At 44.2% G+C, this 27,902-nt stretch overlaps 1 protein-coding gene across 2 annotated transcripts in view; it reads right to left on the bottom strand.

Annotated features, from left to right (window-relative positions):
• Positions 1–27,902, bottom strand: part of SSH3 (slingshot protein phosphatase 3) — a 161,622-nt gene that overhangs the window by 114,513 nt on the left and 19,207 nt on the right. For both annotated transcript variants that reach the window (XM_075349154.1, XM_075349153.1), the window contains exons 2-4: positions 6,901–6,938; positions 6,186–6,345; positions 833–951 (exon numbers count right to left, since the gene is read on the bottom strand). In XM_075349154.1, coding sequence (XP_075205269.1) covers positions 833–951; positions 6,186–6,345; positions 6,901–6,911 — 290 coding nt within the window. In that variant the 5' untranslated portion in view covers positions 6,912–6,938. The remainder of the gene's footprint in view (positions 1–832; positions 952–6,185; positions 6,346–6,900; positions 6,939–27,902) is intronic.

Genomic DNA, 27,902 nt, shown 5'->3' on the forward strand with positions numbered 1-27,902 from the left:
CTGCTCCGTCCACTCTCTTTCCCTCCCCCTTGTTATACCACCAGTGAAACTTTCAGTTTTACCATATAGTGAACATGGTAAATAAAAAACAAATTGTGGAATTGTACTTTTTTGCAAGGTCACAGGACTTGAATTTTTTCCCCATTTTCCAGTACACTGTGTGGCACAATGAATGGGATCATTGATAAGTACAACTCGTTCCACAAAAATCAAGCTCTCCTATGGCTATATAGATAGAAAAATACAATTGATATGGCTCTTGGAAGAAGGGGAGGAAAAAGATTAAAAACTCGCCAGGGGGTGAAGGTGTTAAGTTAAATTGGCTCTGTCACTAAGGGGTTAAATAAATGGTTGGCGTAGTAACATATGGTAGCTCCCAGTTTTGGAAACACATCACTAAGCGTACACTTTCTTGTGTGGGTTGAAGGTTAACCCAGGAAAAATTGAAGCTTAGCAACAAGAAGGATCCAAAAGCCACATAGCAATGAAGAGCATTCAACAGGTTTCATACCTTGTGAATAAGAAGCTTAGAGAGTACAGAAAACACATTTCCTACTGGTAGGTCCTTATGAGGAGTGGTTGGATCAGTGGTGGATAGCATATTCCAGAAACAGCCCATTGAGTATGCTCAGCTATTTCCAGTGCCCTGCACAGACCGGGGGCGCTGAAGCTGTGCAGAGCCTTGCAGCTGATGCCAGTCTGCCAGACATTTGTTTGCCACCAAATACCATTATGCATTTCTCTTTTATATGAAATAGGGCAGAGTCTCACAAATACTGTGTTGTGACTACCAATAGGAAACATAGTGATAAGTGTTATAACAAAGTCTTACCCATCATGGGCAAAGTCCACTCCAAGTAGAATTGTCTGTTCTTCTGTAGATCTACCAATGGAGGAAACCACAACCAGATATCTAGTTAGACATGACCGGACGGGCTCCAGACGAACTGCCTGTTGGTAAAAGATATAGAATGCATTACTTCTACAGAAAGAAAAATGCTTTCCAAAACAAAAAAATTCCCTTCATGGCATTATCAAAGAATATAACATTTATATAATGGAGATAATAATGTTACTTCATATTTGGACCAGAAAGCAGATAGCCAAAGTACTATTTCTATATTTCAGCAAACTCTCCCGGCTGATCTACTAACATAGGCTACACAGCTGAATGGACATTGCCAGGCAAGATCCGGGAGATCCCAGCAATACACCTGGAATGGGCAACATTACATGCAACAGCAAATTGGCTCAGATTTACTATGGTGAGCGTTGCACTTTGAAGGCAAATGCAAAGATGTTTGTTACATTTTGGTGTAAAAAGCCACATGTAGTTCAGACCTATTTACTATGAATCTGAAACACTATTGGAAGAGTGAAAGGGTCATGGTTTAACAAGAAGGAGCCTGGCTTAGGTGGTCCGTATAATGTGCTGAAAAATTGGTCATTAAAATTGGTGTAAAAATAGGACAACCAAGATATGTTGTAAAGGTAGACCTATAGAATTTGAATACTGTAATTAATCTTACAAGAATAACTCCATAACACATAAATGAAAAACCATAGACTGGCAAACGGCGACAGAGACTCAGGATAAATTCTCCTTGCGGTCGGTTTTATGGCAACATAATTTCACATTTTATATTTTCCCAAAGACCAGACTAAAGGCTAGAAAAGGTTTCCTTTGTCAAAATATGCTCTTTGTGTTTCTTCTATATTATTAATCAAGACGCACCACTGTTAATATGGTTGTGTGTGTTTGACTACACCCTTCCTGGCTTAACCTGAATAGTAAAAGCCAAGGTCCCAACCGGTGTCTTCCAAAGCTTCCCTTACATAACCCTCTCCTGCAAATGCAGCTTCACCAACCATGCTTGTATTTTCTACAGGAAGGTTGGAATAGACTGCTGTCCGGCACACATTGGGAGAAAAAAAAGGACCAAGGGTTGAAGCTCAACCAGCCAGATTTCTTTGTTTTCATGACATCTTCCTAGAACACGCCCACACACATGGTTTTTCAGTAAACTTTAATCTAATGCAAATGAGGACCATAATTCCTTCCCAACATATGATCAATTGGTACGTCATATATCAATGCCTGCTCTCTGATGGAGACTCCGGGACTGCCTGCACCCTTCCCAGGAGACGATGGCAGGTATTCAGCCATCATCTGCCTTTAACAGCCACACGTGGAGAGAAGTTCCATCTGCAGCTGTGACCTGCTAAATGTCACTGTAAATCTCTGGCGGCAGCATTTACAGAGTGCGACCCTTGGAGAGATGTTCTAACCGCTCATCGCCACCCTGCAATAATGTTGAAGGGTTGTCATGACAGATGGCGATCTCCAGAACACGTCTGTGCCCATGGCTGGCATTTTAGAGGAGACTGTGGTATTGCAGTATAAAGTATACGTGATCATAACATCGAAGGATCCAGTCAACTAAACAGACTACAAAATACAGTAAAAGTTTAAAAGAAAATAAAAAATTACACCCCCATTAAAAATAAAAGAAATAAAAATACAGATATTGTATTACATGCTGTAATGAGAAGAAAAAAAAATCAAAACTCCAGAATTTCAGTTTTTTGCAACTGTAACACCGCAATAAATGCAATAAAAGTGATCAAAATATTGTGTGAAACCAAAAATAGTATCAATAAAAGTGACAGCTCCGGGAGCAAAAAAGCCCTCACAAAGCTGCAGCAACTGAAAATTGAAACCTTACAGGTCTCGGAAATTGGTGACACTAGCAAAATGTAGTTTTTCCCAAACCTCCAAATTTCTTTTCACCAGGAGTTGTATAGGTATGGCAGAAAAGTCTGCAGTCACTTTATGTCACGGCACACTTGGGAATCCTCACAGCGCACCACAGATAGCAGGTGGTCACATGACCGCAAATATTCAATATTCCCTGCCACATTCCAACTAGGCATGTGTGGCCTCGCGCAATGCAAATGAGTTGAGCAAGTCCGTACATATCTAGTAGGAAGTCCAGTGAGGATGGAAGTAAGCATGTCACATAGTTGTGGCTTGAAACAACAGGACAATAGATTCTGAAAAAGCCCCTGCATTTAGTGTAAAAATTATAAGATTTCAATCTACATTTAACACAGATTGTGATATGTTTAAAGGGAATCTGTCAGCAGATTTTTGCCATTTAATCGAACAGCAGCATAATATAGAGCACAAGAGCTTGGTTTGAGGATGAGTCACTTATTAGACTGTGTGCTGTAGTTTCAATATAATCAGCGTTTTATCAGCAGGAAATTATAACTACAAGACTACATCTCAGATGCAGTATATAGAGTAGAGTCTGGCTCACAAATAGGTTAGGTGCCTCCGAGAAAAAAGTCAAATATATAGGAAAAGTCAGCTCGGGCACTCATAAGACAAGAAAAAGTGGAGAATGTTGATGCTTTTGATTCCAATTTTATTCATGCAAAGGTTTATAATATGACGTTTTGGCCATACAATTCTGGCCTTTATCAAATAAATGTTCACAAGAAACGTATATAAGGCTAGACTGGTGAAATTGAGTTCACATGTGTTGGCCAATGGACCTTAGTAATCAACCTTTGCTATTATCTATATGGTATACCTCTTGAAGACACAATGTTCATTAGAGTACTGTGGCGTATGGCCCACTTTACTATTAGTTAAGGGATGAATCACCCATGAGCCTCATGTGAAATAAATTGTTGTGGTGTAGAACCCACCAAGTTGCACAATATGTGTCAAGCTCAAAATTAAGCAGTATAGGTGCAAGACTCCAAATCCTTGGAACTTATTCCACTGTCAGGGTCCCCTAAGGGTACGTGAGCCCTGTATCAACAGCCCCCTTGTAGAATTCTGAATTTGCAAGATGCAGTGGTGATTCCGTGGGGATGAAAGGCTGTGTGTAAAGTGGAAGTCCGTGGAGTCACGGAATCACCACTGCATCTTGCAAATTCAGAATTCTACAAGGGGGCTGTTGATACAGGGCTCACGTACCCTTAAGGGACCCTGACAGTGGTATAAGTTCCAAGGATTTGGAGTCTTGCACCTATACTGCTTAATTTTGAGCTTGACACATATTGTGCAACTTGGTGGGTTCTACACCACAACAATTTATTTCACATGAGGCTCATGGGTGATTCATCCCTTAACTAATAGTAAAGTGGGCCATACGCCACAGCACTCTAATGAACATTGTGTCTTCAAGAGGTATACCATATAGATAATAGCAAAGGTTGATTACTAAGGTCCATTGGCCAACACATGTGAACTCAATTTCACCAGTCTAGCCTTATATACGTTTCTTGTGAACATTTATTTGATAAAGGCCAGAATTGTATGGCCAAAACGTCATATTATAAACCTTTGCATGAATAAAATTGGAATCAAAAGCATCAACATTCTCCACTTTTTCTCGTCTTATGAGTGCCCGAGCTGACTTTTCCTATACATCTCAGATGCAGACCAGCAAATCTGTGTAACCCCTACTACTTACTAACAGCTTGCTGACAATTCAGTGTACACAGGAAGCAGGCAGTCAGGTGTAGGTGGTATTATACACAGATAAGAAGTCTTAGCTCTGCTACATCTACATCAGACAAAAAAGGTGTTCTATCAAAACTACACTGAGCAGCCCAGTAAGTGATATATGCTTGAAATCGGGGTTTCTTGCTTTGTATTATGCTGCTCTCAGGTTAAATAGCAAAAACCAGCTGACAGATTCCCCCCAAAGAAATCCAATTTTTTTTTTTCTTCAAATATATTTAAAGTGTGACAGTCGTCTTAATTTCATAAAACAAACACATATGAAAGAAAGCAGTTTTGTAAAATATTATACCAGAGAAAGCTGTTTAATTCTCAGCCACGACAAATCATTCATTATCAAAATTCTCATTTTTCAGGTAAAATCTGTGTTCAGTGAAGGCTGTTTGTTACATTACTGAGACAGGAGATGATAGTTGGTACTGATAAGATTTTAAATAAACTAGATGAGGTAGGAGGTCCGCCTGCAGGGCCAGAGGAGGTAGGAGGTCCGCCTGCAGGGCCAGAGGAGGTAGGAGGTCCGCCTGCAGGGCCAGAGGAGGTAGGAGGTCCGCCTGCAGGGCCAGAGGAGGTAGGAGGTCCGCCTGCAGGGCCAGAGGAGGTAGGAGGCCCGCCTGCAGGGCCAGAGGAGGTAGGAGGCCCGCATGCAGGGCCAGAGGAGGTAGGAGGCCCGCATGCAGGGCCAGAGGAGGTAGGAGGCCCGCATGCAGGGCCAGAGGAGGTAGGAGGCCCGCCTGTAGGGCCAGACGAGGTAGGAGATCTGCCTCTGGGACTCAGTAATGTAACAATTTGTTTTCAATGAATATAGATTTTACCTGTGAATTGAGAATTTTGAAATGAAAGATCAGTCCCGGCAGAGAGAGAAGGGCTTTTCCCTGATAAGATATATTACAAAGTTGCTTATTTTCATGTGTAGAGTTTATCTGTGAAATAAAAATTAAAGAGAAGTCTTCTCTTTAAAAACTAACAAAAAAACCCCCCACAAAACAGATTTAAACAATAGGTCATTTTCTGATGACACAGTCCCTTTAATCTGCCCTGTACATAGTTCTCCTTTGCTTCCTGGAATATTGAAATCAAATTTGGCTCCCGGGAATAACACAATAGAAAATGTGAATGGATGTCACAAGAATCCTAGCAATTTAATGCTGGCCTTTAGCAATTAGTCTATCCAACCGCAAAGAGGTTCTATAATTTGTACCAAACCTCTGAAGGGTTTGCCCGTTAGCACATTCTTGATTTAATGGGAATCTGTCATGAGGTTTGTGCCACTTAATCTGAGAGCAGCACGATGAAGGTAAAGAGACCCAGATAACAGCGATGTGTCACTTACTGGGCTGTGTAGTGTAGCTTTTATAAAATCACTGATTAATTAGCAGGAGATTATCATTGAATGACTACTTGGCGTATTGCCAGGTATCCAGCAGCTACATGAGCTTGTTATAACCCTGCTCTATAGTCAAATAATTGCTAGATCTGCATCAGCGAAAACATTGATTTTATCAAAATGACAACAAACAGCCCAGTAAGTGATACAACACTGGAAAGGGTCTATCTCAACATTAAGCTGCTCTCAGATGGGGTAACAAAAACCTGGTGACAAATTCCCTTTAAAAAAGGTAATAGTTGGCAAGTCAAGGAATCTCACCAGTTTCAATGTGTCCTCCTGCCAAAGTAGTCTTAGCATGGACTGCAGGTGGAGCTCTTGCTCACTGGGGCCTCCTGTTTGAGGTGGCTTATCAATTTCATCTTGTTCACCCTCTTCTTGCAGGAGAAGAGCAGCTCCTTTCACCATAACAAAGCTCTGCCTGCAAATACAGAATTTCAGGGAGAATAGATGCTAATCATAACCAATGAAATAAGGTAAAGAGATCAAGTGAGATTACAATTTTACAGCTTAAAATAAAAGAGGATGTCCACTACTTGGACAAGCCCTAATCATCCCCCTCGTTCGCCCCCATAAAAATAAATAAGCCTATATTCACCTCCTGTGCAGCCGCTGTTCCAGCGATGTCCGACGTTGCGTTCCCGGGGCCTACGTGATATTGCTATGACACGCACCCAGCGTCCAATCAGCACCTGGCGTCTGTCTCCAAGCCTTCAGACATTTCAGCAGGATGTGCGCTGACTTCCTGCTCAAACGTCCAAAGGCAGAGAGAAGAAAGCTGATTGGTCACAGGGCTCGCATGTCATAACAATGTCACATGGGCCCCAGGAACGTGACCTCAGACATCACTGAAAAGGAGGCCGTCCCGGAGGAGAGTATAGGCTTATTTAATTTTACGGGAGCAAACAAGTGGAATGAGTAGGAGTTGTCCAAGTAGTGGACAACCCCTATAGTTATAAAACAAATATTCTCTTACCGCCTTTGCATTCGCTTCCTTCTGCTTTTTTCATCCTCCTAAACAAATAAGAGTAAAGAAAAAGAAGAAACAGTCAAAAGTGTGATCCAAATAGGTTTTCTATTGTACGGTATAAAGAATATTTACAGAGCCACTGAGATCACTCAAGGAGTCCATCTGATTATTTCTTTAATGGGATTGTCCAGCTAAAACATGTTATTACCCAACGGAATAGGTGATAAGCTGTTGATTGGAGGGGGTCGGAATGCTGGGACCTGCCTCAATCTTCAGATTTGGGAACTATTATCCAATTAAAATTGTGTGTTAGCGCTCTATTCATTCCCTATGCTCGGCCTTTTTTTGGGAGCACCAAAGAGACTAAATGGAGCAGCAGTCAGGCTTCTAACCTGCTGTCCTATTTTTTTTTTTTTTCTAAAAGGGTTAATGAGTGTATAGGAATTAACTTCATTCAACGGGACAAATCACTTTAACCCCTTCATCCAAATCCTGGTTTTCATCTTGCTCACCAGGCCATTTTTTTCAATTCTGATCACTTTATGAGATAATAACTGTGGCACGCTTCAACAGATCTCAGTGATGATCGTGTTAATAGTGACATCTTGTACTGCACGCCAGTGGTAAATTTAGGATGATATTTTTTGCATTTGTGAAAAAAAAATAGACATTTTTAGCGAAAATGTTGCAATTTTCAAACATTGAATTTTTATGCTTTTAATCCAGAAAGTTCTATCACACCAAATTATTATTAAATAACATTTCCCACATGTCTACTTTACATCAGCAACATTTGTGAAGCAACATTTTTTCTGAGTTAGGAAATTAGAAGGTTTCAAAGTTTATCAGAAATTTCTCATTTTTCCAACAAAATTTACAAATCCATTATTTATTTTAGGAACCACATCACATTTGAAGTGACTTTAGCCCCATATTTTGCATTTTCACAAGGGTAACAGGAGAAAATGCACCTTACAATTTGTTGTGCAAGTTTTCCTGACTACGATGATACCTCATACAGTGGGGAAAATATTATTATTTATATTATTATTATTAACTAAGTATTAGTACACTGCAGATTTTGCAAGTTTTCCCCATCTTCAAAGAATAGATATGTCTGTAATTTTCACAGTAGGTACACATCAATCGTGAAAGACAGGTTCAAAATATCCAGAAAAATCACATTGTATGATTTTGAAATAATTAATTTGCATGTTATTGCATGAAATACCGTATTTTTCGCTTTATAAGACGCACCGAATTATAAGACGCACCCCAAACTTAGACATAAAAAAAAGGTAAAAAAAAGAAAAATGGGGTCCATTTTATAATCCGGTGTTCTCTTACCGGAGGGGGGCAGCAGGGGTGGTGAAGCGGGGTCACAGGAGGCAGCGGATTTGCTGGCAGGCACAGCGGGTCAGTGGCAGCGGCGTCCGGGGTGGCAGGACCCGGGGGATCCATGGTGGTAGGAGCAGCGGGGCCCATGGTGGTGGTGGTGGCGGCAGCAGCAGCGTCGAGTCATGCAGCAGGCCGCTGCAGTGAGTGTCCCAGTGTCCGCGGTCCCGGTTCAAATAATGGCGCCTGCGCAGATGGAGCTCTCATCCAAGGGCTCCATCTGCGCACGCGCCCGCTGCCATCATTTGAAACTGGGACCGCGGACAAACTGGGTAAGTTGCTGCACAGCCGCCCGCCCCGCAAGCACAGAGTGGCAGCCAGCAGGCTGGCTGTCCACCCTGCGTGCAAGCGGCCGGGTACCTGTGCTTGCGTGCGGGCGGCAGCCATCTGCCACCCGCGCAGGCACCCGGCCGCCGCCAGCACACAGCCGCCACCCACACACACAGCACCCGGCCGCCGACCGCCGTCTGCGCACAGCACACAGCTGCCAGCCGCCGCCTGCACACAGCACCCGGCCGCTGACCGCCGCCTGCACACAGCCGCTGCCCACACACAGACGCCGACCGCCGCCTGCACACAGCACCCAGCCGCCGACCGCCGCCTGCACACACCACACAGCCGCCGCCCACACACAGAACCCGGCCGCTGTCCGCACACAGACGCCGACCGCACACAGCACCCGGCTGCCGGCCGCACACAGCACCCGACTGCCGCACGCACACAGCCACGGGTACCCAGCTGCCACCGCACGCAAGCACAGGTACCCGGCCACTTGCACGCAGCCACAGGCACCCGGCCGCCCGATCACCGCACAGACAGGACCCCCAGGTACCGCTATATTCGCTTTATAAGACGCACCCCCCATTTTCCTCTCAAATTTTTGAGAGGAAAAGTGCGTCTTATAAAGCGAAAAATACGGTAAGTATTTAATCACCTCCAACCAGCAAGAATTCTGGCTCTTACAGACCTGTTATTTGTTCTTTAAGAAGCCCTCCTACTCGGCGCACATTACTAGTGATGGGCGGATTAAAAAAAAACGGAACCAGCGGGTCTAACCAGGTTAAAAAAAAAAACAAAAAAAAAACCACCTAGTTCCGGCCCGGGATTGATCCCACGTATCTGGCCAGACGCCGGTCTCCATATAAGTCTACGGGGACCAGAATCAGGCAATTAAAAATTGTGGTAGAAGGGATAGGAGCAAGTGCACTATACTTACAGAGTCTCCGGCGTGTCTGTAGCTGCTCTTGCAGTCACTCATTCCTTTCTGGGGCTGCTCATTACCTACATTACATATGCACTGTTTTACCTGCCCACCGGCATCTGTGATTGGTTGCAGTCAGATGTACCCCCACCCTGAGTGTCAGCATGTCACTGACTGCTTCCAATCACAGAACCTGGCTGCTGGTCTATCGTGGTATAAAAATAAATAAATAAATAATAAATAAAATAAATAAATTTATCATAGGGTCCCCCCATATTATGATACCCAGCACAGATAAAGCCCAGGGCTACAGGTTGCAACCCCCAGCCATGTACTTATCTTGGCTGGGTATCAAAATAAGAGGAACCACATGCGGCTATTTTTACTCACTTAAATAATTTAAAAAAACAGCATGCAGTTCCCCCCAAGTTAGATACCCAGCCAAGATAAAGCCCAACAGCTGGGGGCTGGTATTCTCAGGCTGGGCTACCCATGGTCATTGGGCGACCCAGTCTAAAAATAGCAGCATGCCACTGTCCAGGATTGCCGCAGCCATTAGAGGAAACAATTCAAGAACTTTAACCGGCTCTTCCCGATTGCCCTGGTCAATGACTTCACCTGAGGGGATGTCACTGAGTTTAATGATGTCACCTGAGGTCAAATTACATGCAGTCACAGGTGGAGAACCGTGGAAACCTCAAGCTGTGGCCGCAAGTAACCTGAGTGACATTACCGCTCATTGCCACTCAGTCTCTGCCTGAAGTCCACAGCGGGCGATCATGTTCCTTCAGATGTAGCAGAGCTGGAATCGTCATGGGACCTATTGTGGATTACATCAGACCTGCAGGGGTGTTTTGGGGGTTAATAAAGTTCAGAAAGGGTGCTTTTTTTGTATGTTATTTCCAATAAAGGATTTTTTTTCGATGGTTTTGTTTATTTACTTTCACTTACAGACTGCACCAGAGCAATAGGGAAGAGTCAGGTAAAGTGCTGGGATTGTTGCATCCAATGGAGGAGACAATTCTGGGCGGCTGCAGGCTGCAATTTTTAGGCTAGGAGGTCCAATAAGCATGGGTGTCCACAGCCTGAGAATACCGGCCCCCAACTCTCGGGGCTTTATCTTGGCTAGATATCGAAATTGGAGGGGGGGGGGGCACCACACTCTGTTTTTTCATTATTTATTTAAAAAATAAAATGATTTATTATAAAAAAAGCTGCATGTAGTTACACTTACTTTGATACACAGCCAAGATAAGTGCACAGCTGGGTGCTACAACCTTAGTTGTATGCTTTATCTGTGCTGGGTACCATAATATGGGAGGACCCCACAACAATTATTTATTTTTTTTACATTTAATTTTACTGCACAATATAGGTATGTATACAGGGTCTGTGATTGGAAGCGTCAGACATGCTGTGGACTCAGCATGGGGGCGCTGTCTGACTGCAACCAATCAAGGGAGGTTGGCGGGCGGAGGAAGCAGTGAATGATAATGCGAGGTCCTGAAAGTAGACTGAGTGGACTTGGAAGTAGTTACAGCCGCGCCAGAAACTCTAACTATAGCGCGCTTGCTTTATTTCTTTTCATTATTTTTATATTTTTTATTTTATTACCAGAATGCCGGATTCGGATCAATACCCGGAATTTCCTGTGAATTCCGGCTTTTGTCCGGCACTTGGATACCGTTGAACCTGATGGATCCAGACTCTTACAGTCCGGGTCCGTCAATCACTACTCATTACCTGTATTAATTGTACCTGTTTGAAACAATCACACTCCAACCTTTCCACCATGGCCAACACCAAAGAGCTGTTTAAAGGACACCAAGGATAAAATTGTAAACCTGCATAAGTTGGGATGGGCTAGAGGACAAAAGACAACCAGCTTGGTGAGAAGGCAACAACTGTTGACACAATTTATTAGAAAATGGAAAAAACAAAAGATGACTGTCAATGTTACTCGGTCTGGGGCTCTATGCAAGAGCTCGCCTTGTGGAGTAAGGATTATTCTGGGAAAAGTAAGGAATCAGCCCGGAACTACAATGGGAAGACATGGTCAGTGGCCTGATGAGAGCTGGGATACCAGTCTCAAAGATTACTATTAGTAACACACTACGCAGTCAAGAATTAAAATCCTGCAGGGCACACAAGTTCCCACTACTCATGCCAGCACATATCCAGGCCCTTTTGACGTTTGCCTATGACTATCTGGATAATCGAGAGGAGGCATGGGAGAAGGTCATGTAGTCAGATGAGACTAAAATAGAACTTTTTGGTATCAACTCTACTCACCACGTTTGGAGGAAGGAGTACAGTGAATATAACCCCAAGAACACCATCCCAAACATGAAGCATGGTGGTGGAAACATCATACTTTGGGGGTGCTTTTCTACAAAGAGGACAGGATGATTGCGCCGTATTTGAAGGGAGGATGGATAGGGTCTTGTATTGCGACATTTTGGCCAACAATCTGCTTACCTTAGTAAGAAGCATTGAAAACAGGTCGTGGCTGGGTCTTCCAGCGCGACAATGACTTGAAACACACAGCTAGGGCAACTAAGGAGTGGCTCCATAAGAGGCATTTCAAGGTCCTGATGTGGCCCAGACAGCCTATAGACCTGAACCCAATAGAAAATCTTTGTAGAACGCTGATCTCAATGTTGCCCAGCAGCAGCTCCAAAACCTGAAAGATCTGGAGAAGATCTGTATGGAGGAGTGGGCCAAAATCCCTGCTGCAGTGTGTGCAAACTTAGTCAAGAATTACAGGAAACGTCTGACCTCTGTAATTACAAACAAACGTTTATATACCAAATATTAAGTTCAATTTTTCTATTGTATCAAATACTTATTTCATGCAATAAACTACTAATTAATTATTTAAAAATCATACAAGGTTACATAGGTTGAAAAAAGACTTAGGTCCATATGTGATTTTCTGGATTTTGTTTTTTCTGTCTGTCACAGTTGAAGTGTACCTAAGATAAAAATTACGGTACATACCTCTTCCTTCATTGTAGATGGGAAAACTTGAAAAATCACCAGTGTATCAAATACTTATTTTCCCCACTATATATAGAGGAAAACTACTGTTTGGGCGCACTGCAGGTTACAGAGGGGAAGGATCGCCATTCTATGTTTGGAGCATAAAATTGTCTGAATAGTTAGCGGACACCATGTCGCGTTTAGAGAGCCCATAATGTGACTAAACAGTGGAAAAAAAAAAAACCTCATGTGTGACCCATTTTGGAAACTATACCTCTCAAGGAATTTATCTAGATGTGTGGTGAGCATAGTGATCCCCCAGGTGCTTTACACAATTTTATTAGATTGAGCCGTGAAAATGAAAAAATAATTTTTCCCCACAAACATGTTGCTGTTGCCCGAACATTTTAATTTTCACTGGGGTAGTAGGAGAAAATGCACCAAAAAATTTGTTGTGCAATTTCTCCTGAGTACACCAATACCCCATATGTGGTGGAAAACTATTTTTGAGGCACAATGCAAAGCTGAGAAGGGAAAGAGAATCATATTGTACTTCAGATTTTGCTGGAATGGTTTGTGGATGCCATGTTACATCAGCAGAGCCCCTGAGGTACCAGAAAAGCAGAAATCCCCAACAAGTTACCCAATTTTGCAAACTGCACCCCTCAATGAATTTGTTGAGGGGTGCAATGAGCATATTGACAGGGTGAAGAAAAAATTAAAATTTTTACCACTAAAATGTTGATTTAACCCCAGATTTCGAATTTTGACAAGGGAAACAGGTAATAGAGGGCCTCATAATGTGTTACACAATTTCTCCTGAAGATGGCAATACCCTACATGTGACTTTACAGCACTGTTTGGCCACACGGTATGGCTTAGGAGGGAAGGAGCGCCATTTCATTTTTTGAGCACAGATTTTCCTAGAACAGTTTGCCGACTCTATTTGCAGAGCCGCTAAGTGCCAGAACAGCAAAAATTCCCTTGAGTAACCGCATTTTGGAAATTACACTCCTCTAGCAATTCCTCTATGGGTGTAGTGATGATTTTATCTTCGTAAAACACTATGGAGTCAAACGCAGTGAATGTTGTTGAATTAAAAATTGAAAATAAGCCCTTGCTGTGCCCAGTACACTGCAGTGCCCCTACATTATGCTCAGTTCATGTTTCTAGAGACACAAACCCCGTAAATTAAGTTTGCTTCCTCACTACAACAATGTCAAACATATGGGTGGATGTATGTAAACTGTGGTTTTGGCACATTGTGGGGCTCAGAAGGGAGGGCACATTTGAATTTGGGAGAGAAAATTTAGCTGGATTTCTTTTTTGGGGATGCCACAGCGCTTGTGCAGAGCCTTTGTGCTACCAGCAACATGGAAGCCCCTACTTTTCCGTTTACAGATAACAGACCTGAGTGGGGACTTTTTTTGTAGGTTGAGTTGAATGCTATTGCAAAACAATTACAGAACATTTTAGATAAGCTCACATTTATCCTGTGCTCTATACTGAGCACTTACAGTTTATCACAAAAGTGAATACACCCTTTACATATTTGTCAATATATTTTATATTTTAATGGGATAACACTGAAGATATAACACTTTCATACATAAAGCAGTCAGTGTACAGCTTGTAAAAGGCTATGTTCACACATTCAGTATTTGATTAGTATTTTGAACAATCAAAGGAAAAGTATAGTAGCAACACGTGCTCCACTTTATTTTTATCCACTCCTGGTTTTCGCTTACAAATAGAGAGGGAAAATACTGATCAAATAGTGAATGTGGCCTAACTGTGCCTTCTAAATTCAACACACAGGCATTAATGTCTAAACCACTGGCAACAAAAGTGATTACACCCCTAAGTGAAAATGGACAAATTGTGCCAAATAGCCATTTTCCCTACCAAGTGTCATGTGACTCATTAGCGTTACAAGGTTTCAGGTGTTAATGGGGAGGAGGTGTGTTAAATTTGGTGTTATCGCTCACACACTCACATACTGGTCATTGGAAGTTCAATATGGCAACCCATGGCAAAGAATTGTCTAAGGATCTGAAGAAAAAAAAAAATTTTTGCTCTACATAAAGATGGCTTAGGCTATAAGAAGACTGTCAACACCCTGAAACGGAGAGGCAGCACGGTGGCCAAGAGCATACAGCGGTTTAACAAGACAAGTTCCATTCAGAGCAGACCTCGCCATGGTCGATCAAAAGATCAAAGAAGTTAAGTACATGTGCTCAGCGTCACATCCAGAGGCTGACTTTTCAAAATAGACTGATGCGTGCTTCCAGCATTGCTGCCGAAGTTACAGGTGTGAGGGGGGAAATCAGCCTATCAGTGCTCAGACCATACGCCACACACTGCATCAAATTGGTCTGCATGGCTGTAGTACCAAAACCAAAAGGAAGCATCTTCTAAAGATGATACACAAGAAAGCCTGCAAAACAGTTTGCTGAAGACAAGCAGACTAAGGACATGGATTACTGGAACTATAGTCGGTCATCTGATGAGATCAAGATAAACGTATTTGGTTCAGATTGTGTCAAGTGTGTATGGAGGCAACCAAATGAGGAATACAAATACAAGTGTGTCTTGACTACAGTCAGGCATGGTGGTGGAAGAGTCATGATTTGAGGCTGCATGAGCGCTACAGTACATTGAGGGAAAAAAGAATGCTAAGGGTACTTTCACACCTCCGGTTTTTCTTCTGCGGCACAATCCGGCACTTTGCAGGAAAATCGCAACCAGTTTTTTTTCCTGCCGGTTGCGATTTTCCTGCATAGACTTTAATTAGTGCCGCATTGTGCCGCATGGCCTTGCGTTCTATCCGGTTTTTGCCGCATGCGGCAGATTTAGCCGATGCGGCGGCCGGATGGAACGTTGCCTGGCACGTTTTTTCGTGCGGCAAAAAAACCCGCATCGCGCCGCATTCGGCCGATGCGGCGCATCTCTCAATGCATGCCTATGGCGGCCGGATGCGGCGCGATGCGGCAAATACCGCATCCGGCCGCCGCATGCGGTTTTTGCCACTGCGCATGCTCAGTAGCATGCCGCAAGCGGCAAAAACCGGGCGGGCCGCATGGGAAAAACTTATGCAAAGGATGCGGTGTTTTCACCGCATCCGTTGCATAGTTTGCACAGCCGGATTGAGCCGCAGGGCTCAAGCCGGATGTGTGAAAGTAGCCTAACATGTACTGTGACATACTGACCCAAAAGTATATTCCCGTCCCTTCGGAAACCGTGCCAAAGGGCAGTATTCCAACATGATAACAACCCCAAACATACCCCCAAGATGAGCACTGCCTTGCTAAAGAAATTGAAGGTAAAGGTGCTGGACTGGCCAAGCATGTCTCCAGCTTTGAATTCTGTTAAGCATTTGTGGGGCATCCTGAAATGGAAGGTGAAGGAGCGCAAAGACTCTATAATCCATCAGCTCTGTGATGTAAATCATGGAGTGGAAGAGGATCCAGTGGCTCCTGTGAAGCGCTGGTGAACTCCATGCCCAAGACAGTTAGGGCAGCGCTTAAACATAATGGTGGCCACACAAAATATAGACACTTTGGGCACAATCTGACCATTTTCACTATTGTTGCCAGCATTTAGACATTAATGGCTGTGTTTCGCACAACAAATTTACACTGTTATACAAGCCGATACAATGTTATATATATATATATATATTCAGTTTTGTCCCATGAAAAGATATAATAAACAAGTTCCAAAAATGTAAGGGGTGTACTCACTTTTGTGATATACTGTATGCTATGTGCCATGTCATGCTGAACGCAGTACAGCTGAGCTCTTGCATGATCATATGGCAAATCCATTATGATGTAATGTTACCAAGTCCTGCAGACACTATGATGGTAATAAATAGTTAATGATTATGGGATATCGCTCCTATAGCGTATTGTGCATTTTCAGTTTCTGATTAAATTATATCAGGCTCGCAAAGAAAAAGCTACTAATAGGTATAGCATGGTATCAGGTAGGCCAGTCAGCAATGCAGTGAAGTCCAGAAAGGGGAGCAATGGTGCCAATCTCAATGATGTGTGTGTGCCTCTCGTGCAATCTAACTATTGGGGTATGTTCGCACGCTGCGTTCTTGATTTGACAAAAAAAAAACAAAAAAACAAAAAACAAAGCATCCTCTGTCAGACTTTGACAACTGTAAACACTGCATTTGACAAAAACCGCATCTAAAACGCTTGCATTTTGGATGCGTTCTGAATGTATTTTTGACAGTGCGGTCCCACAGTGTTTCAGCTCTGTCCTGTCACAGCAGCCTAGACCACGGGACAGAGCCCTGCGATGAGAATGAACTCAGGTGAATCTCTATCGTAAGTGCCGCGACACAGACAGTAGTGCAGGGCCCACAGCTGTGAAGTCAGAGGTTCACCCGAGTTCATTCTCATTGCGCGGCTCTGTCTCTGTGTCACGGTCTGATTTGCGGTCACAGGTGAAGGAGTCCAGCTGTGACCGGAAATTACCCGAGTGACGGCACCGCTGATCGCATGGCTCACTTCAGTAACTCGGGTGATTTGCTGTAACAGGTGAAGGACTCCAGCTGTGGCCGCGGGTAACCTGAGTGAAGTCACCGCTGATAGCGCGACTCACTTAAGTTGCTGCCTGAAGCTCACAGCGAGCGGTCGTGCTCTAAGGCGACTCGCTGTGAGTGTCAGATGTAGCAGTGCTGGAAGCGTCGTGGGACCTAGTGTTGATTACGTCGGACCTAGACGGGTGTGTTTAGGGGCTTAATAAAGTGGTGGAAAAGGTTTTGTTTTTTTTTCTTTTATTTCAAATAAAGGATTTTTCGGTGTTCGTGTTGATTTACATTCACTTACAGATTAGTAAAAGGGGTGTCTCATAGATGCCTGCCATGACTAATCTAGGACTTCGTGGCTGCAATGGGCTGCCATTAACTTCTTATTATCCCGATTGCCCTGGTGCGGTGGCAATCGGGATGAGCTGGGTGAAGTCCCAAGACTGTCGCATCTAATGCATGCGGCAATTCCGGACGGCTGCTGGCTGATATTTTTAGGCTGGGGGGCTCTCCATATCGTGGGTCTCCCCAGCCTGAGAATACCAGCCACAGCTGTGATGCTTTATCTTGGCTGGGTATAAAAATTGGGGGGGACCGCATGCCGTTTTTTTTTTCATTATTTATTTATTGTATTGCCCTATATAGACCTGCCCACCGGCGGCTGTGATTGGTTGCAATCAGACAGTTGTCACAAAGCATGGGTGCGCATCTGACTGCAACCAATCATACGTGCCAGTGGGCGTGGGAAGCAGTGAATATGAGATGAGCCTAATGAGCGGCTGCCACTTTCAGAAGCAGGAGAGGCCACGGGAGCAGTGTGACAGCACCGTATGTCAGTGAGTATGAAGTGGAGATCGAGAGAGAATGGAGAAGTTGATGACCTGCGTTTTTGTTGACAAGATCGGGGCCAAAATTCAACCAAAACGCAGTGTAAATGCACAGCTAATGCATTTTGTTTGCATTTTGACAACTCTCATTCATTTAAATGGGTGGAAAATGTTTACAAAATGCAACGAAGTGACATGCTGCTTTTTTCATTTTCTTTTTTTAAGGCAATGATTTTGACAAATATTTGTCAAACAAAATACTGCCTAGAAAAAGAAAAAAAAAAACATGCGCATGGAATTTCTGACTTCTCATAACCATTGCTGGGAAAGCAAAACACATGCATTTTGTCACTGATACAGTGCAGTTTAAAACGTGGCCAAAACACAAGAAAAAAATGCAACGTGCGCACATAGCCTAAAGGGTACTTTACACGCTGCAATATCGGTACAGATATTGCTAGCGAGCGTACCCGCCCCCGTCGGTTGTGCGACACGGGCAAATCGCTACTACTACTTCCTTCTGCATTGCCGGTGGACGCAGGTAAGGAGATATTCGTCGTTCCTGCGGTGTCACACATAGCGATGTGTGCAGCCGCAGGAACGACGAATAACATCGTACCTGCAGCAGCAACGATATTAAGGAATTGAACGACGTGTCAACGAGCAGCGATTTTTCACGTTTTTGCGCTTGTTGATCGTCGCTCATTGGTGTCACCACGCTGAGAAGTCGCTAACGGCGCCGGATGTGCGTCACTTATGACGTGACCCCCGACGATATATCGTTAGCGATGTCACAGCGTGTAAAGCACCCTTTAGGCTGCAAGTTAGAATTGCATCTTCCTGACTCGGGTTAGAATGCCAAGACAGCAAGAAATAAATAGAAACAAGTCTTGTCTGGTGGATGATTAGGCCTACAGCAGTTTTCAGGCGCAGCAAAGTAAGTTTGACCATTTGTCATGCCTTTGACTGTACTGTATATTACATGTGTGATAAGGGGGGGGGGAGGCAATAGGACTAAGTACATTGTAGCCTGGACTCTGGTGATATTTTATATCTGAAAAACAGTTCATGCTCCTGCTTCCATATGACATAGATATTAGATAGAGATATATATATATATATCTCTAAGTAAAGCTCAGTGTGTGTGTGTGTGTGTGTGTGTGTGTGTGTGTGTGTGTGTGTGTGTGTGTGTGTGTGTGTGTGTCCCCCGCTAAAGGAATCCGCACCGTTGCATTTACAATCACGAAATTTTGCACAGACACTCCATGTGTCTCAGGGAACGTCATAGACTATGTTTGGGCGGGAAAATGTAACCCCGTGCTTTACAGTTACTCTACAAAAATCCTGCAGCCATTAAACTGAATGGAGGTGGGAGCTATAGACTATAAATAGCAACTGTCAGTGGTTGAAATAGGAACAAAATAAAACTGTTAAGGCCCCGTCACACTAAACAACATCGCTAGCAACATCGCTAGCAACATCGCTGCTAACGAACAACTTTTGTGACGTAACAGCGATGTTGCTAGTGATGTTGCTGTGTGTGACATCCAGCAACAACCCGGCCCCTGCTGTGAGGTCGCCGCTCGTTGCTGAATGTCCTGGGCCATTTTTTAGTTGTTGCTCTCCCGCTGTGAAGCACACATCGCTGTGTGTGACAGCGACAGAGCAACAACTAAATGTGCAGGGAGCCGGCTTCTGCGGACGCTGGTAACCACGGTAAACATCGGGTAACAAAGAAGCCCTTACCTTGGTTACCCGATATTTACCTTCGTTACCAGCGTCCGCCGCTCTCATACTGTCAGTGCCGGCTCCTGCTCTGTGCACATGTAGCTGCAGCACACATCGGGTAATTAACCCGATGTGTGCTGTAGCTAGGAGAGCAGGGAGCCAGCGCTAAGCGGTGTGCGCTGCTCCCTGCTCTGTGCACATGTAGCTGCAGTACACATCGGGTAATTAACCCCATGTGTACTGTAGCTAGGAGAGCAGGGAGCCAGCGCTAAGCGGTGTGCGCTGGTAACCAAGGTAAATATCGGGTTGGTTACCCGATATTTACCTTAGTTACCAAGCGCAGCATCGCTTCCACGCGGCGCTGCTGGCTGGGGGCTGGTCACTGGTTGCTGGTGAGCTCACCAGCAACCCGTGTAGCCATGCTCCAGCGATCCCTGTCAGGTCAGGTTGCTGGTGGGATCGCTGGAGCGTCGCAGTGTGACATCTCACCAGCAACCTCCTAGCAACTTACCAGCGATCCCCATCAGGTTGGATCATTGTTGGGATCGCTAGTAAGTTGTTTAGTGTGACTGGGCCTTTAGTCTAAGGCCCCTTTCACATGTCAGTGATTCTGGTACGTTTGTGCTTTTTTTTAAACGTACCAGAAATCACTGACATACGCAGACCCATTATAATGAATGGGTCTGCTCACACGTCAATGATTTTTCACTGCACGTGTCTCCGTGCGGCGTACCCGCGTGTGCGTGATTGCTGCACGGAGACATGTCCATTTTTTTCTGGCATCACTGATGTCCCACGGACCACGCAGTGGTGTGGTCCGTGAAACACGTGCCAGAAAAAAAGTGCTTTTAAAATAAAAAACATTTTAACTCACCCGGCGTCCAGCGATGTCCTCTGCAGCCCGTTCTCCCTGCTCCTTCTGTGCCAGCTGATTACTGTCGCGCATATTCATTATGCGCGACACAGCCGACCCGGAAGCAGCTCCTGCAGGGGTCACCGCCGGCCGGATGCTGCGTCGCGGGAGCGATCAGCACCATGGACAGCGGGAGCGGGCGCAGGTGAGTGAATCTCTAAGTGCAATCACGGGCCACGGAGAACGGAGCCCGGATTGCACTTAGACATCCCACGTGTGCCGTGAATCACGGCACACGCAGGGACATGTGCGTGTTTTACACGCCAGTGAAAAACGTCTGTGTTTTTCACTGACGTGTGAAACGGGCCTAAGATAGGATACACGGATAGAGAGAGACAGACTGGGAAAGAGACAGACTGGGAAAGAGACAGACTGGGAAAGAGACAGACTGGGAAAGAGACAGACTGGGAAAGAGACAGACTGGGAAAGAGACAGACTGGGAAAGAGACAGACTGGGAAAGAGACAGACTGGGAAAGAGACAGACTGGGAAAGAGACAGACTGGGAAAGAGACAGACTGGGAAAGAGACAGACTGGGAAAGAGACAGAGAGGGAAAGAGACAGAGAGGGAAAGAGACAGAGAGGGAAAGAGACAGAGAGGGAAAGAGACAGAGAGGGAAAGAGACAGAGAGGGAAAGAGACAGAGAGGGAAAGAGACAGAGAGGGAAAGAGACAGAGAGGGAAAGAGACAGAGAGGGAAAGAGACAGAGAGGGAAAGAGACAGAGAGGGAAAGAGACAGAGAGGGAAAGAGACAGAGAGGGAAAGAGACAGAGAGGGAAAGAGACAGAGAGGGAAAGAGACAGAGAGGGAAAGAGACAGAGAGGGAAAGAGACAGAGAGGGAAAGAGACAGAGAGGGAAAGAGACAGAGAGGGAAAGAGACAGAGAGGGAAAGAGACAGAGAGGGAAAGAGACAGAGAGGGAAAGAGACAGAGAGGGAAAGAGACAGAGAGGGAAAGAGACAGAGAGGGAAAGAGACAGAGAGGGAAAGAGACAGAGAGGGAAAGAGACAGAGAGGGAAAGAGACAGAGAGGGAAAGAGACAGAGAGGGAAAGCGACAGAGAGGGAAAGCGACAGAGAGGGAAAGCGACAGAGAGGGAAAGCGACAGAGAGGGAAAGCGACAGAGAGGGAAAGCGACAGAGAGGGAAAGCGACAGAGAGGGAAAGCGACAGAGAGGGAAAGCGACAGAGAGGGAAAGCGACAGAGAGGGAAAGCGACAGAGAGGGAAAGCGACAGAGAGGGAAAGCGACAGAGAGGGAAAGCGACAGAGGGAAAGCGACAGAGAGGGAAAGCGACAGAGAGGGAAAGCGACAGAGAGGGAAAGAGACAGAGAGGGAAAGAGACAGAGAGGGAAAGAGACAGAGAGGGAAAGAGACAGAGAGGGAAAGAGACAGAGAGGGAAAGAGACAGAGAGGGAAAGAGACAGAGAGGGAAAGAGACAGAGAGGGAAAGAGACAGAGAGGGAAAGAGACAGAGAGGGAAAGAGACAGAGAGGGAAAGAGACAGAGAGGGAAAGAGACAGAGAGGGAAAGAGACAGAGAGGGAAAGAGACAGAGAGGGAAAGAGACAGAGAGGGAAAGAGACAGAGACGGAAAGAGACAGAGACGGAAAGAGACAGAGACGGAAAGAGACAGAGACAGAAAGAGACAGAGACAGAGATACAGAGATTGAGACAGATCGAAACAGACAGACAAGGAAAAAGACAGACAGCGACACACAGACAGTGACTGGGAGAGAGACAGAGAGACAGTTACTATCCGGGCAACGCCCGGGTACTACAGCTAGTATATATATGTGTGAGTGTATGTGTGTGTGTGTGTGTATATATATATATATATATATATATATATATATATATATATATATATAATTACAGTGATACTAGATAACCCTAGCTTAATCAGAGCAGGGCGCATGTAAAATAAAAACAATAGATGCTCGCCTCCCACAGCAGCGCTGTTCTAGTGGTGCTGGCGTCAGTGCTCCCGGCGGGTCCATGTGCCATTGTTGTATCAAGGGACTGCTGTAGCTAATTAGCGACTGCTGACAGGCAGCAGCCTTTACTATTTTGTCTATTCTGACAGAATATTGAAAAGTTACAGCTAATTAACAGCCACCAATTGGATGCAGCAGACCCGTGAAACATCAATCTCTGGTTTTATGGGTGTGGGAGTAGTTTATCTGTATCTCAGCTGATTTCTGTGGGTTTTTTTAGTACTTTATGATCAATAAAACATTTGTATAACTAGGATAGTGGACTATTCATATAATGTCTGGTTGTTCAAATGGGGTTTTTTTGTGGCCACTGATTTGTGTAATGACATTGCTGAAGCCACAGTATGAACAGTTCTTCCTTTTTTTTCCCAAGATCCATAACTTTTTTCTTTTTTATCTATTCATCCATCAACATGGACATATGAGTGCTTGTTTTTTTGCTAGATAAGTTGTCGTTTTGAATGAGACAATTCACTTTACCATGTAATATACTGAAAAACTAGAACAAAAAATTCAAAAAACATTGGTAAATTTCTTTAACCTTAAAAAAAGAATGTATTATTGAATTTTTTTTAAAGACATTTCTTAAGCGGGAAAAATGACTTAGTAGGATTCTACAGGGAAGTTTGAGTGTGACAATAACTTATATTGTTTGTTTTATATTTTATTGTTTAAAAAATTAGAACTTTGGGGGCAAAAAAAATGTGTTGCCATTTTCAGAGACCGATCATTTTCTAAAATTTATTGTCAATGGAGCCATGTGAGGGCTTGTTTTTTTGCATGCTGAGCTTATATTTTAATAAATAGCATTTTTTCTTCTTTTTGGCATTTACCTTATGGTTTAAATAATTGTATATCTCATAGGAGTTTTCCGAATGGGATAAAACCAAATGGGTTTTTTTTGTTTCTCTATTTTTTTAAATGGGAAAAAGTGGGTTTGTTTTTGTAATCCTTAGCGTTCCAAAGTAATCCTCCATTCCATCTTTGGCTAAGTTCACACAGGGCATCTTTTGCTGCATTTTTGAGGTCACAAAGATGCACCAAAATACATGCATTTCCTTCCCCCAACAAAGTCTATGAGATTTCTATTTTGCTGTCCACACTGGGATCTTTTGTTGGCTGCATCTTGGCTGGGTTTTTCAAGATGCACCCAAGATGCAGCATGTCAAATCTTTTTGTGTTTTTACCACGTTTTTGAGCCCTTTAAAATCAGTAGATTTGACTTAAAAAAACGCATTGGGCAAAACGCGGTAAAAACGCATTACGTTTTTGCCGTGGTGAGTTTTTGGTGCATTTTAAGATGCACTCAAGATGCACTGACAAAGATGCCGCGTGTGAACAAAGCCTTTATGCTACTGAGCCACAAGTGCAGGGAACTTTTATAGCTCTTTTGTAGAGGCGGCGTCCATGCACCGCTCACCCTCCTCTCTGCAGGGACGCCAACTCACTGACCGCCACAGCTGGCACGAACTGCCTTGCCTGGCTTCCTCACGGTCCTCACCCCTGCTTCCTGCTCCCGGGACCTATGCACACCGGTTCTTGCTACCCCATCTGAGCGCAGCATAATGTAGAGACAGAGACCCTGATTCTAGCGATGTGTGACTTACTGAGCTGTTTGCTAGATTTGCAGCAGAAAAACATTGGTTTTAGCAAAATGACAGCAGTTATTTGAATGTAGAACAGTGTTATAACGAGCTCCTGCATCTGTTGGACTACATGGCAGCACTCGAAGTAGTCCTGCACTGGTAATCTCCTGCTAAATAAACAGTGATTTTATAAAACGTACACTACACAGCCCAGTAGGTGACATCACTGGAATCAGGGTCTCTTTTCCTTCATCATGCTGCTCTCAGATTAGGTGGTAAAATAGTTTTGACAGATTCCCTTTAATGCACTCTCCCATTAGGGGAGGTACCTGATCAATGTGGTTAGTTAGTGGTCCATGCCCTAGCCAGCTGTCAGGTCCCCATCTCCAACGTCCGTCACCATGTCAGTGTACAGTGTCCTATTCCTGTTTCCTGGTCCCGTCAGTACCCCAGTGCCTGTCCATTCTGGCAGTGCTATCAGCCTCAGCTGTCTTGGTGGTCCCTGCAGCACTAGTCACTCTTTGCATCCATCCTGGCCGTACTATCAACCTCAGCCATCCTGGCTGCACCTGACACACTATTGACTCGGCCTGTCTGTACCCATGTCTATCCTTGCCCTTGGGGTCAGCTGCTACAGTCCCGTTATCTACCCTGAGAGTGGGAGTGGCCCCTGGTGTTTACCTTGTGGTGGGCACTTAGTCAAGCCCTTCCCAATAAAGGGTAAGCCCGGGTAAACCTGTGGACCAGTAGGTCCACTCCTGCTCGCCGTCTTACCATCTCCGGTGGCGATTGTTACATCTTTGTCCACTTTCCAATTTTCCCCAACTGCTGCCATCTTTTGCTTACAGACTAAGTTCACTCTTGTCTGAGTGATCTATGCCAATTGTCTTCTCAGAGGATGCACATGCAATGTCACTCGGAATGACTGATCACATGAGATTTCCAGTGGGACAAGGTAGGACCCTCAGACAAGAGTGACCTATAAATCAGGTGGCAGAGGACGGTGGCAGGAGGGGAAAATTGGAAGAGGACATAACTGTAAATGCAGGGCCAAAGCCCCCTACACTTGTGGCTCAGTAGCATAAAAATGGAATAGAGGATTACTTTGCTTTGTCAGTAATAGATATGAGGTATTGGTTCACTTAACTCATTTAAAAAAGTTTTATTTTTTTTTTTTTTACTTTATTTAGTTTTAGGTCTTGTGTGAAAATCGGATGTAGTTTTAAGTCAAATTAATGTAGAAAGATGGAAAATTCTGGAGGGTTCACAAACTATCACTCACCATTGAACATGTCCTCATACAGTACCCAGCACCCTGTTACCTGTATTATTTATACACACACATCTACAATGTCTTGAAAAGTATTAATTCCCCGTGAACTTTTCCACATTACACCCACAAACGTAAGTGTATATTAGTGGGACTTTTTGGGATATACAGTGGGTGAACTAAGTATTGAACATGTCACCAATTTGCTAAGTAAATATATTTCTAAAAAGGTGTTATTGTTATGAATATCTCACCAGATGTCGGTAATAACCCATCTAATTCACACAGGCCTAAAAATTAAATCATAGATGTCCATAAATTAAGTGACGTGTAATAATGCGAAATGACACAGGAAAAAAAATATTGAACACATGAAGAAAGATGTGCAAAAAGCTATGGAAAGAACTGACATCATCTGAAATCTAGCAGTAATTAGAAAGCAATCCTGCCACTTAGTAAAAAAAAATAATATTAGCTGGTACACCTGATGGCCTATAAAAAGGTGTCACACAAGAAACATTTCATGATGTGTAAACCCAGTGAGCTGTTTCAAAACTTTAATTTGCAAGCTTATTGTTGCAAAACATACAGATGGTATTGCTACAGAAGAATTCCTAAATACTGAATATTCTTGTGAGCACTGTTGGGGCCCTAATCGGAAAGTGGAAATAGCATAAAGTGGCCACTATCATCTGCTTCAGATTTCAGGCAGAGGAGTGAAAAGAATTATCAGGAGAGTTATCCAAGAGGAAAGAAACTCATGTGGACAGCTACAGAAAGACATGAAATCAGCAGGTACAATTGTTTCAAAGTAAACAATAAGTAATGCATTCAACCTCCATGGGCTATATGCACGCTCACCATGCAAGACCTCATTGCTGAATAAAAAGCATGTTCAAGCACATTTAAAGTTTGCTCAACAACATTGAGACAAGCCTGTGAAATACTGAGAGAATAAAGTCTAGTCAGGTTAGACCAAAATTGAACTCTTTACCATATTTCACATCATGTTCAGAGGCCAAAAGACACAGCATAACACCGGCAAGCATCATACCAACAATGAAATTGGAGGTTGGAACATCGTAGTGTGGGGCTGTTTTTCAGCATATTACACTGGCAAACCTCATATTATTGAAGGAAGGAAGAATGGACAAAATGCACAGAGACATTCTTGATAAACATCTGCTGCCATCTACCAGGATGAAGAGATAAGGCTGGACATTTCAGCAAGACAATGATCCCAACCACATAGCCAAGGAAATTCTCAATTGGTTTCAGAGAAAGAAAATAAAGCTGCTAAAACGGCCCAGCCAATTACCTTACCTGAATTCAAAAGAAAACTTATGGAAGGAACTAAAGATTAGAGTTCCTAGAAGGAGCGTTTGTGTGAAATAATGGGCCAAATTCACTCCTGAGCAATGCATACGACTAGTTTCTCCATACAGGAAGCAGCTTGAAGCGGTCTTCACAAACAAGCATTAAATAAATGTCAGCAAGTGTGCTCAATACATACTTTTTTCCTTGTGTCATTTCTCATGACACATCACTAAATTTATGGATATTTATGGTTTGATTTCTTTGCCTGTGTGGATTTGATAGGTTGTTTCCGCCATTTGGGGAGGAATTCATGGTAATAGCACCTTTGTAAATATATTTACTTATAAAATTAGTGACGTGTTCAATGCTTATTTCACCCGCTGTACCAATACTAAGTAGCAAGTATTGGTGAAATGTAAAGGAAACGATACATGCACTGGAGATCAAAATTAGAGAACACAACTTCCTAAATGTTAAGGTCATTGTGTAGTGCAGTCAGGGAACCTAAGGGCAGCAGACCATATGCAGCCTGCGATTAACTTTTCTGGGGTCCCCGCATCTTGCAGGCTACCGGCCCTTTACATCTCCATGTGCACTGTGAGGACGCACATTCAGCATTCACTACTGAACGCTGGTCAGTGCCCGCGTGCTCAGGACTTACTTTATGGGTGGGGCTAGCGCTCTGCACTCCCATCCCACAGAAGAGTAGCAGCTTCCAGCGCTGTGTGCCTGCTCGCACTGTGCGGTGTGCCCGTTCCCCTATTGCTGTGTGCCTGCTCTCACACTATGCTGTGTGCCCCCCTCCCCCAGGTCTGTGCCCCCAAGTAATGTCCATGCTCTCCCATGCTGTCCGTGCACCCCTAGCAATGTCTGTTGTCTTCAAGTGTTGTTTGTTTCCCTCAGTGACCCTCTAGTGCTGTCCGTGCCCTCCTAGTGCTGTCCGTGCCCCCCAGTGATGAGTGACGTCCGAGCCCCCCAGTGACGTGCCTCCCGCAGTGACGTCCGCGCCCCCCCAGCGACATCCGCGCCCCCCAAATGCTGTCTGTGCCCCAAAGCCATATCTATGCCTCCCAGTGATGTATGTGCCCCAGCCCCTCCTGTGACGTATATGCCCTCAGCTCCTCTTGTGATGTATATGCTCCCATCCCCTCCTGTGATGTACAGTACAGACTAAAAGTTTGGACACACCTCATTCAAAGAGTTTTCTTTATTTTCATGTCTGAAAATTGTAGATTCACATTGAAGGCATCAA

This window comes from Anomaloglossus baeobatrachus, chromosome 5 (assembly GCF_048569485.1).
Source record: "Anomaloglossus baeobatrachus isolate aAnoBae1 chromosome 5, aAnoBae1.hap1, whole genome shotgun sequence".
Lineage (NCBI taxonomy): Eukaryota > Metazoa > Chordata > Amphibia > Anura > Aromobatidae > Anomaloglossus > Anomaloglossus baeobatrachus.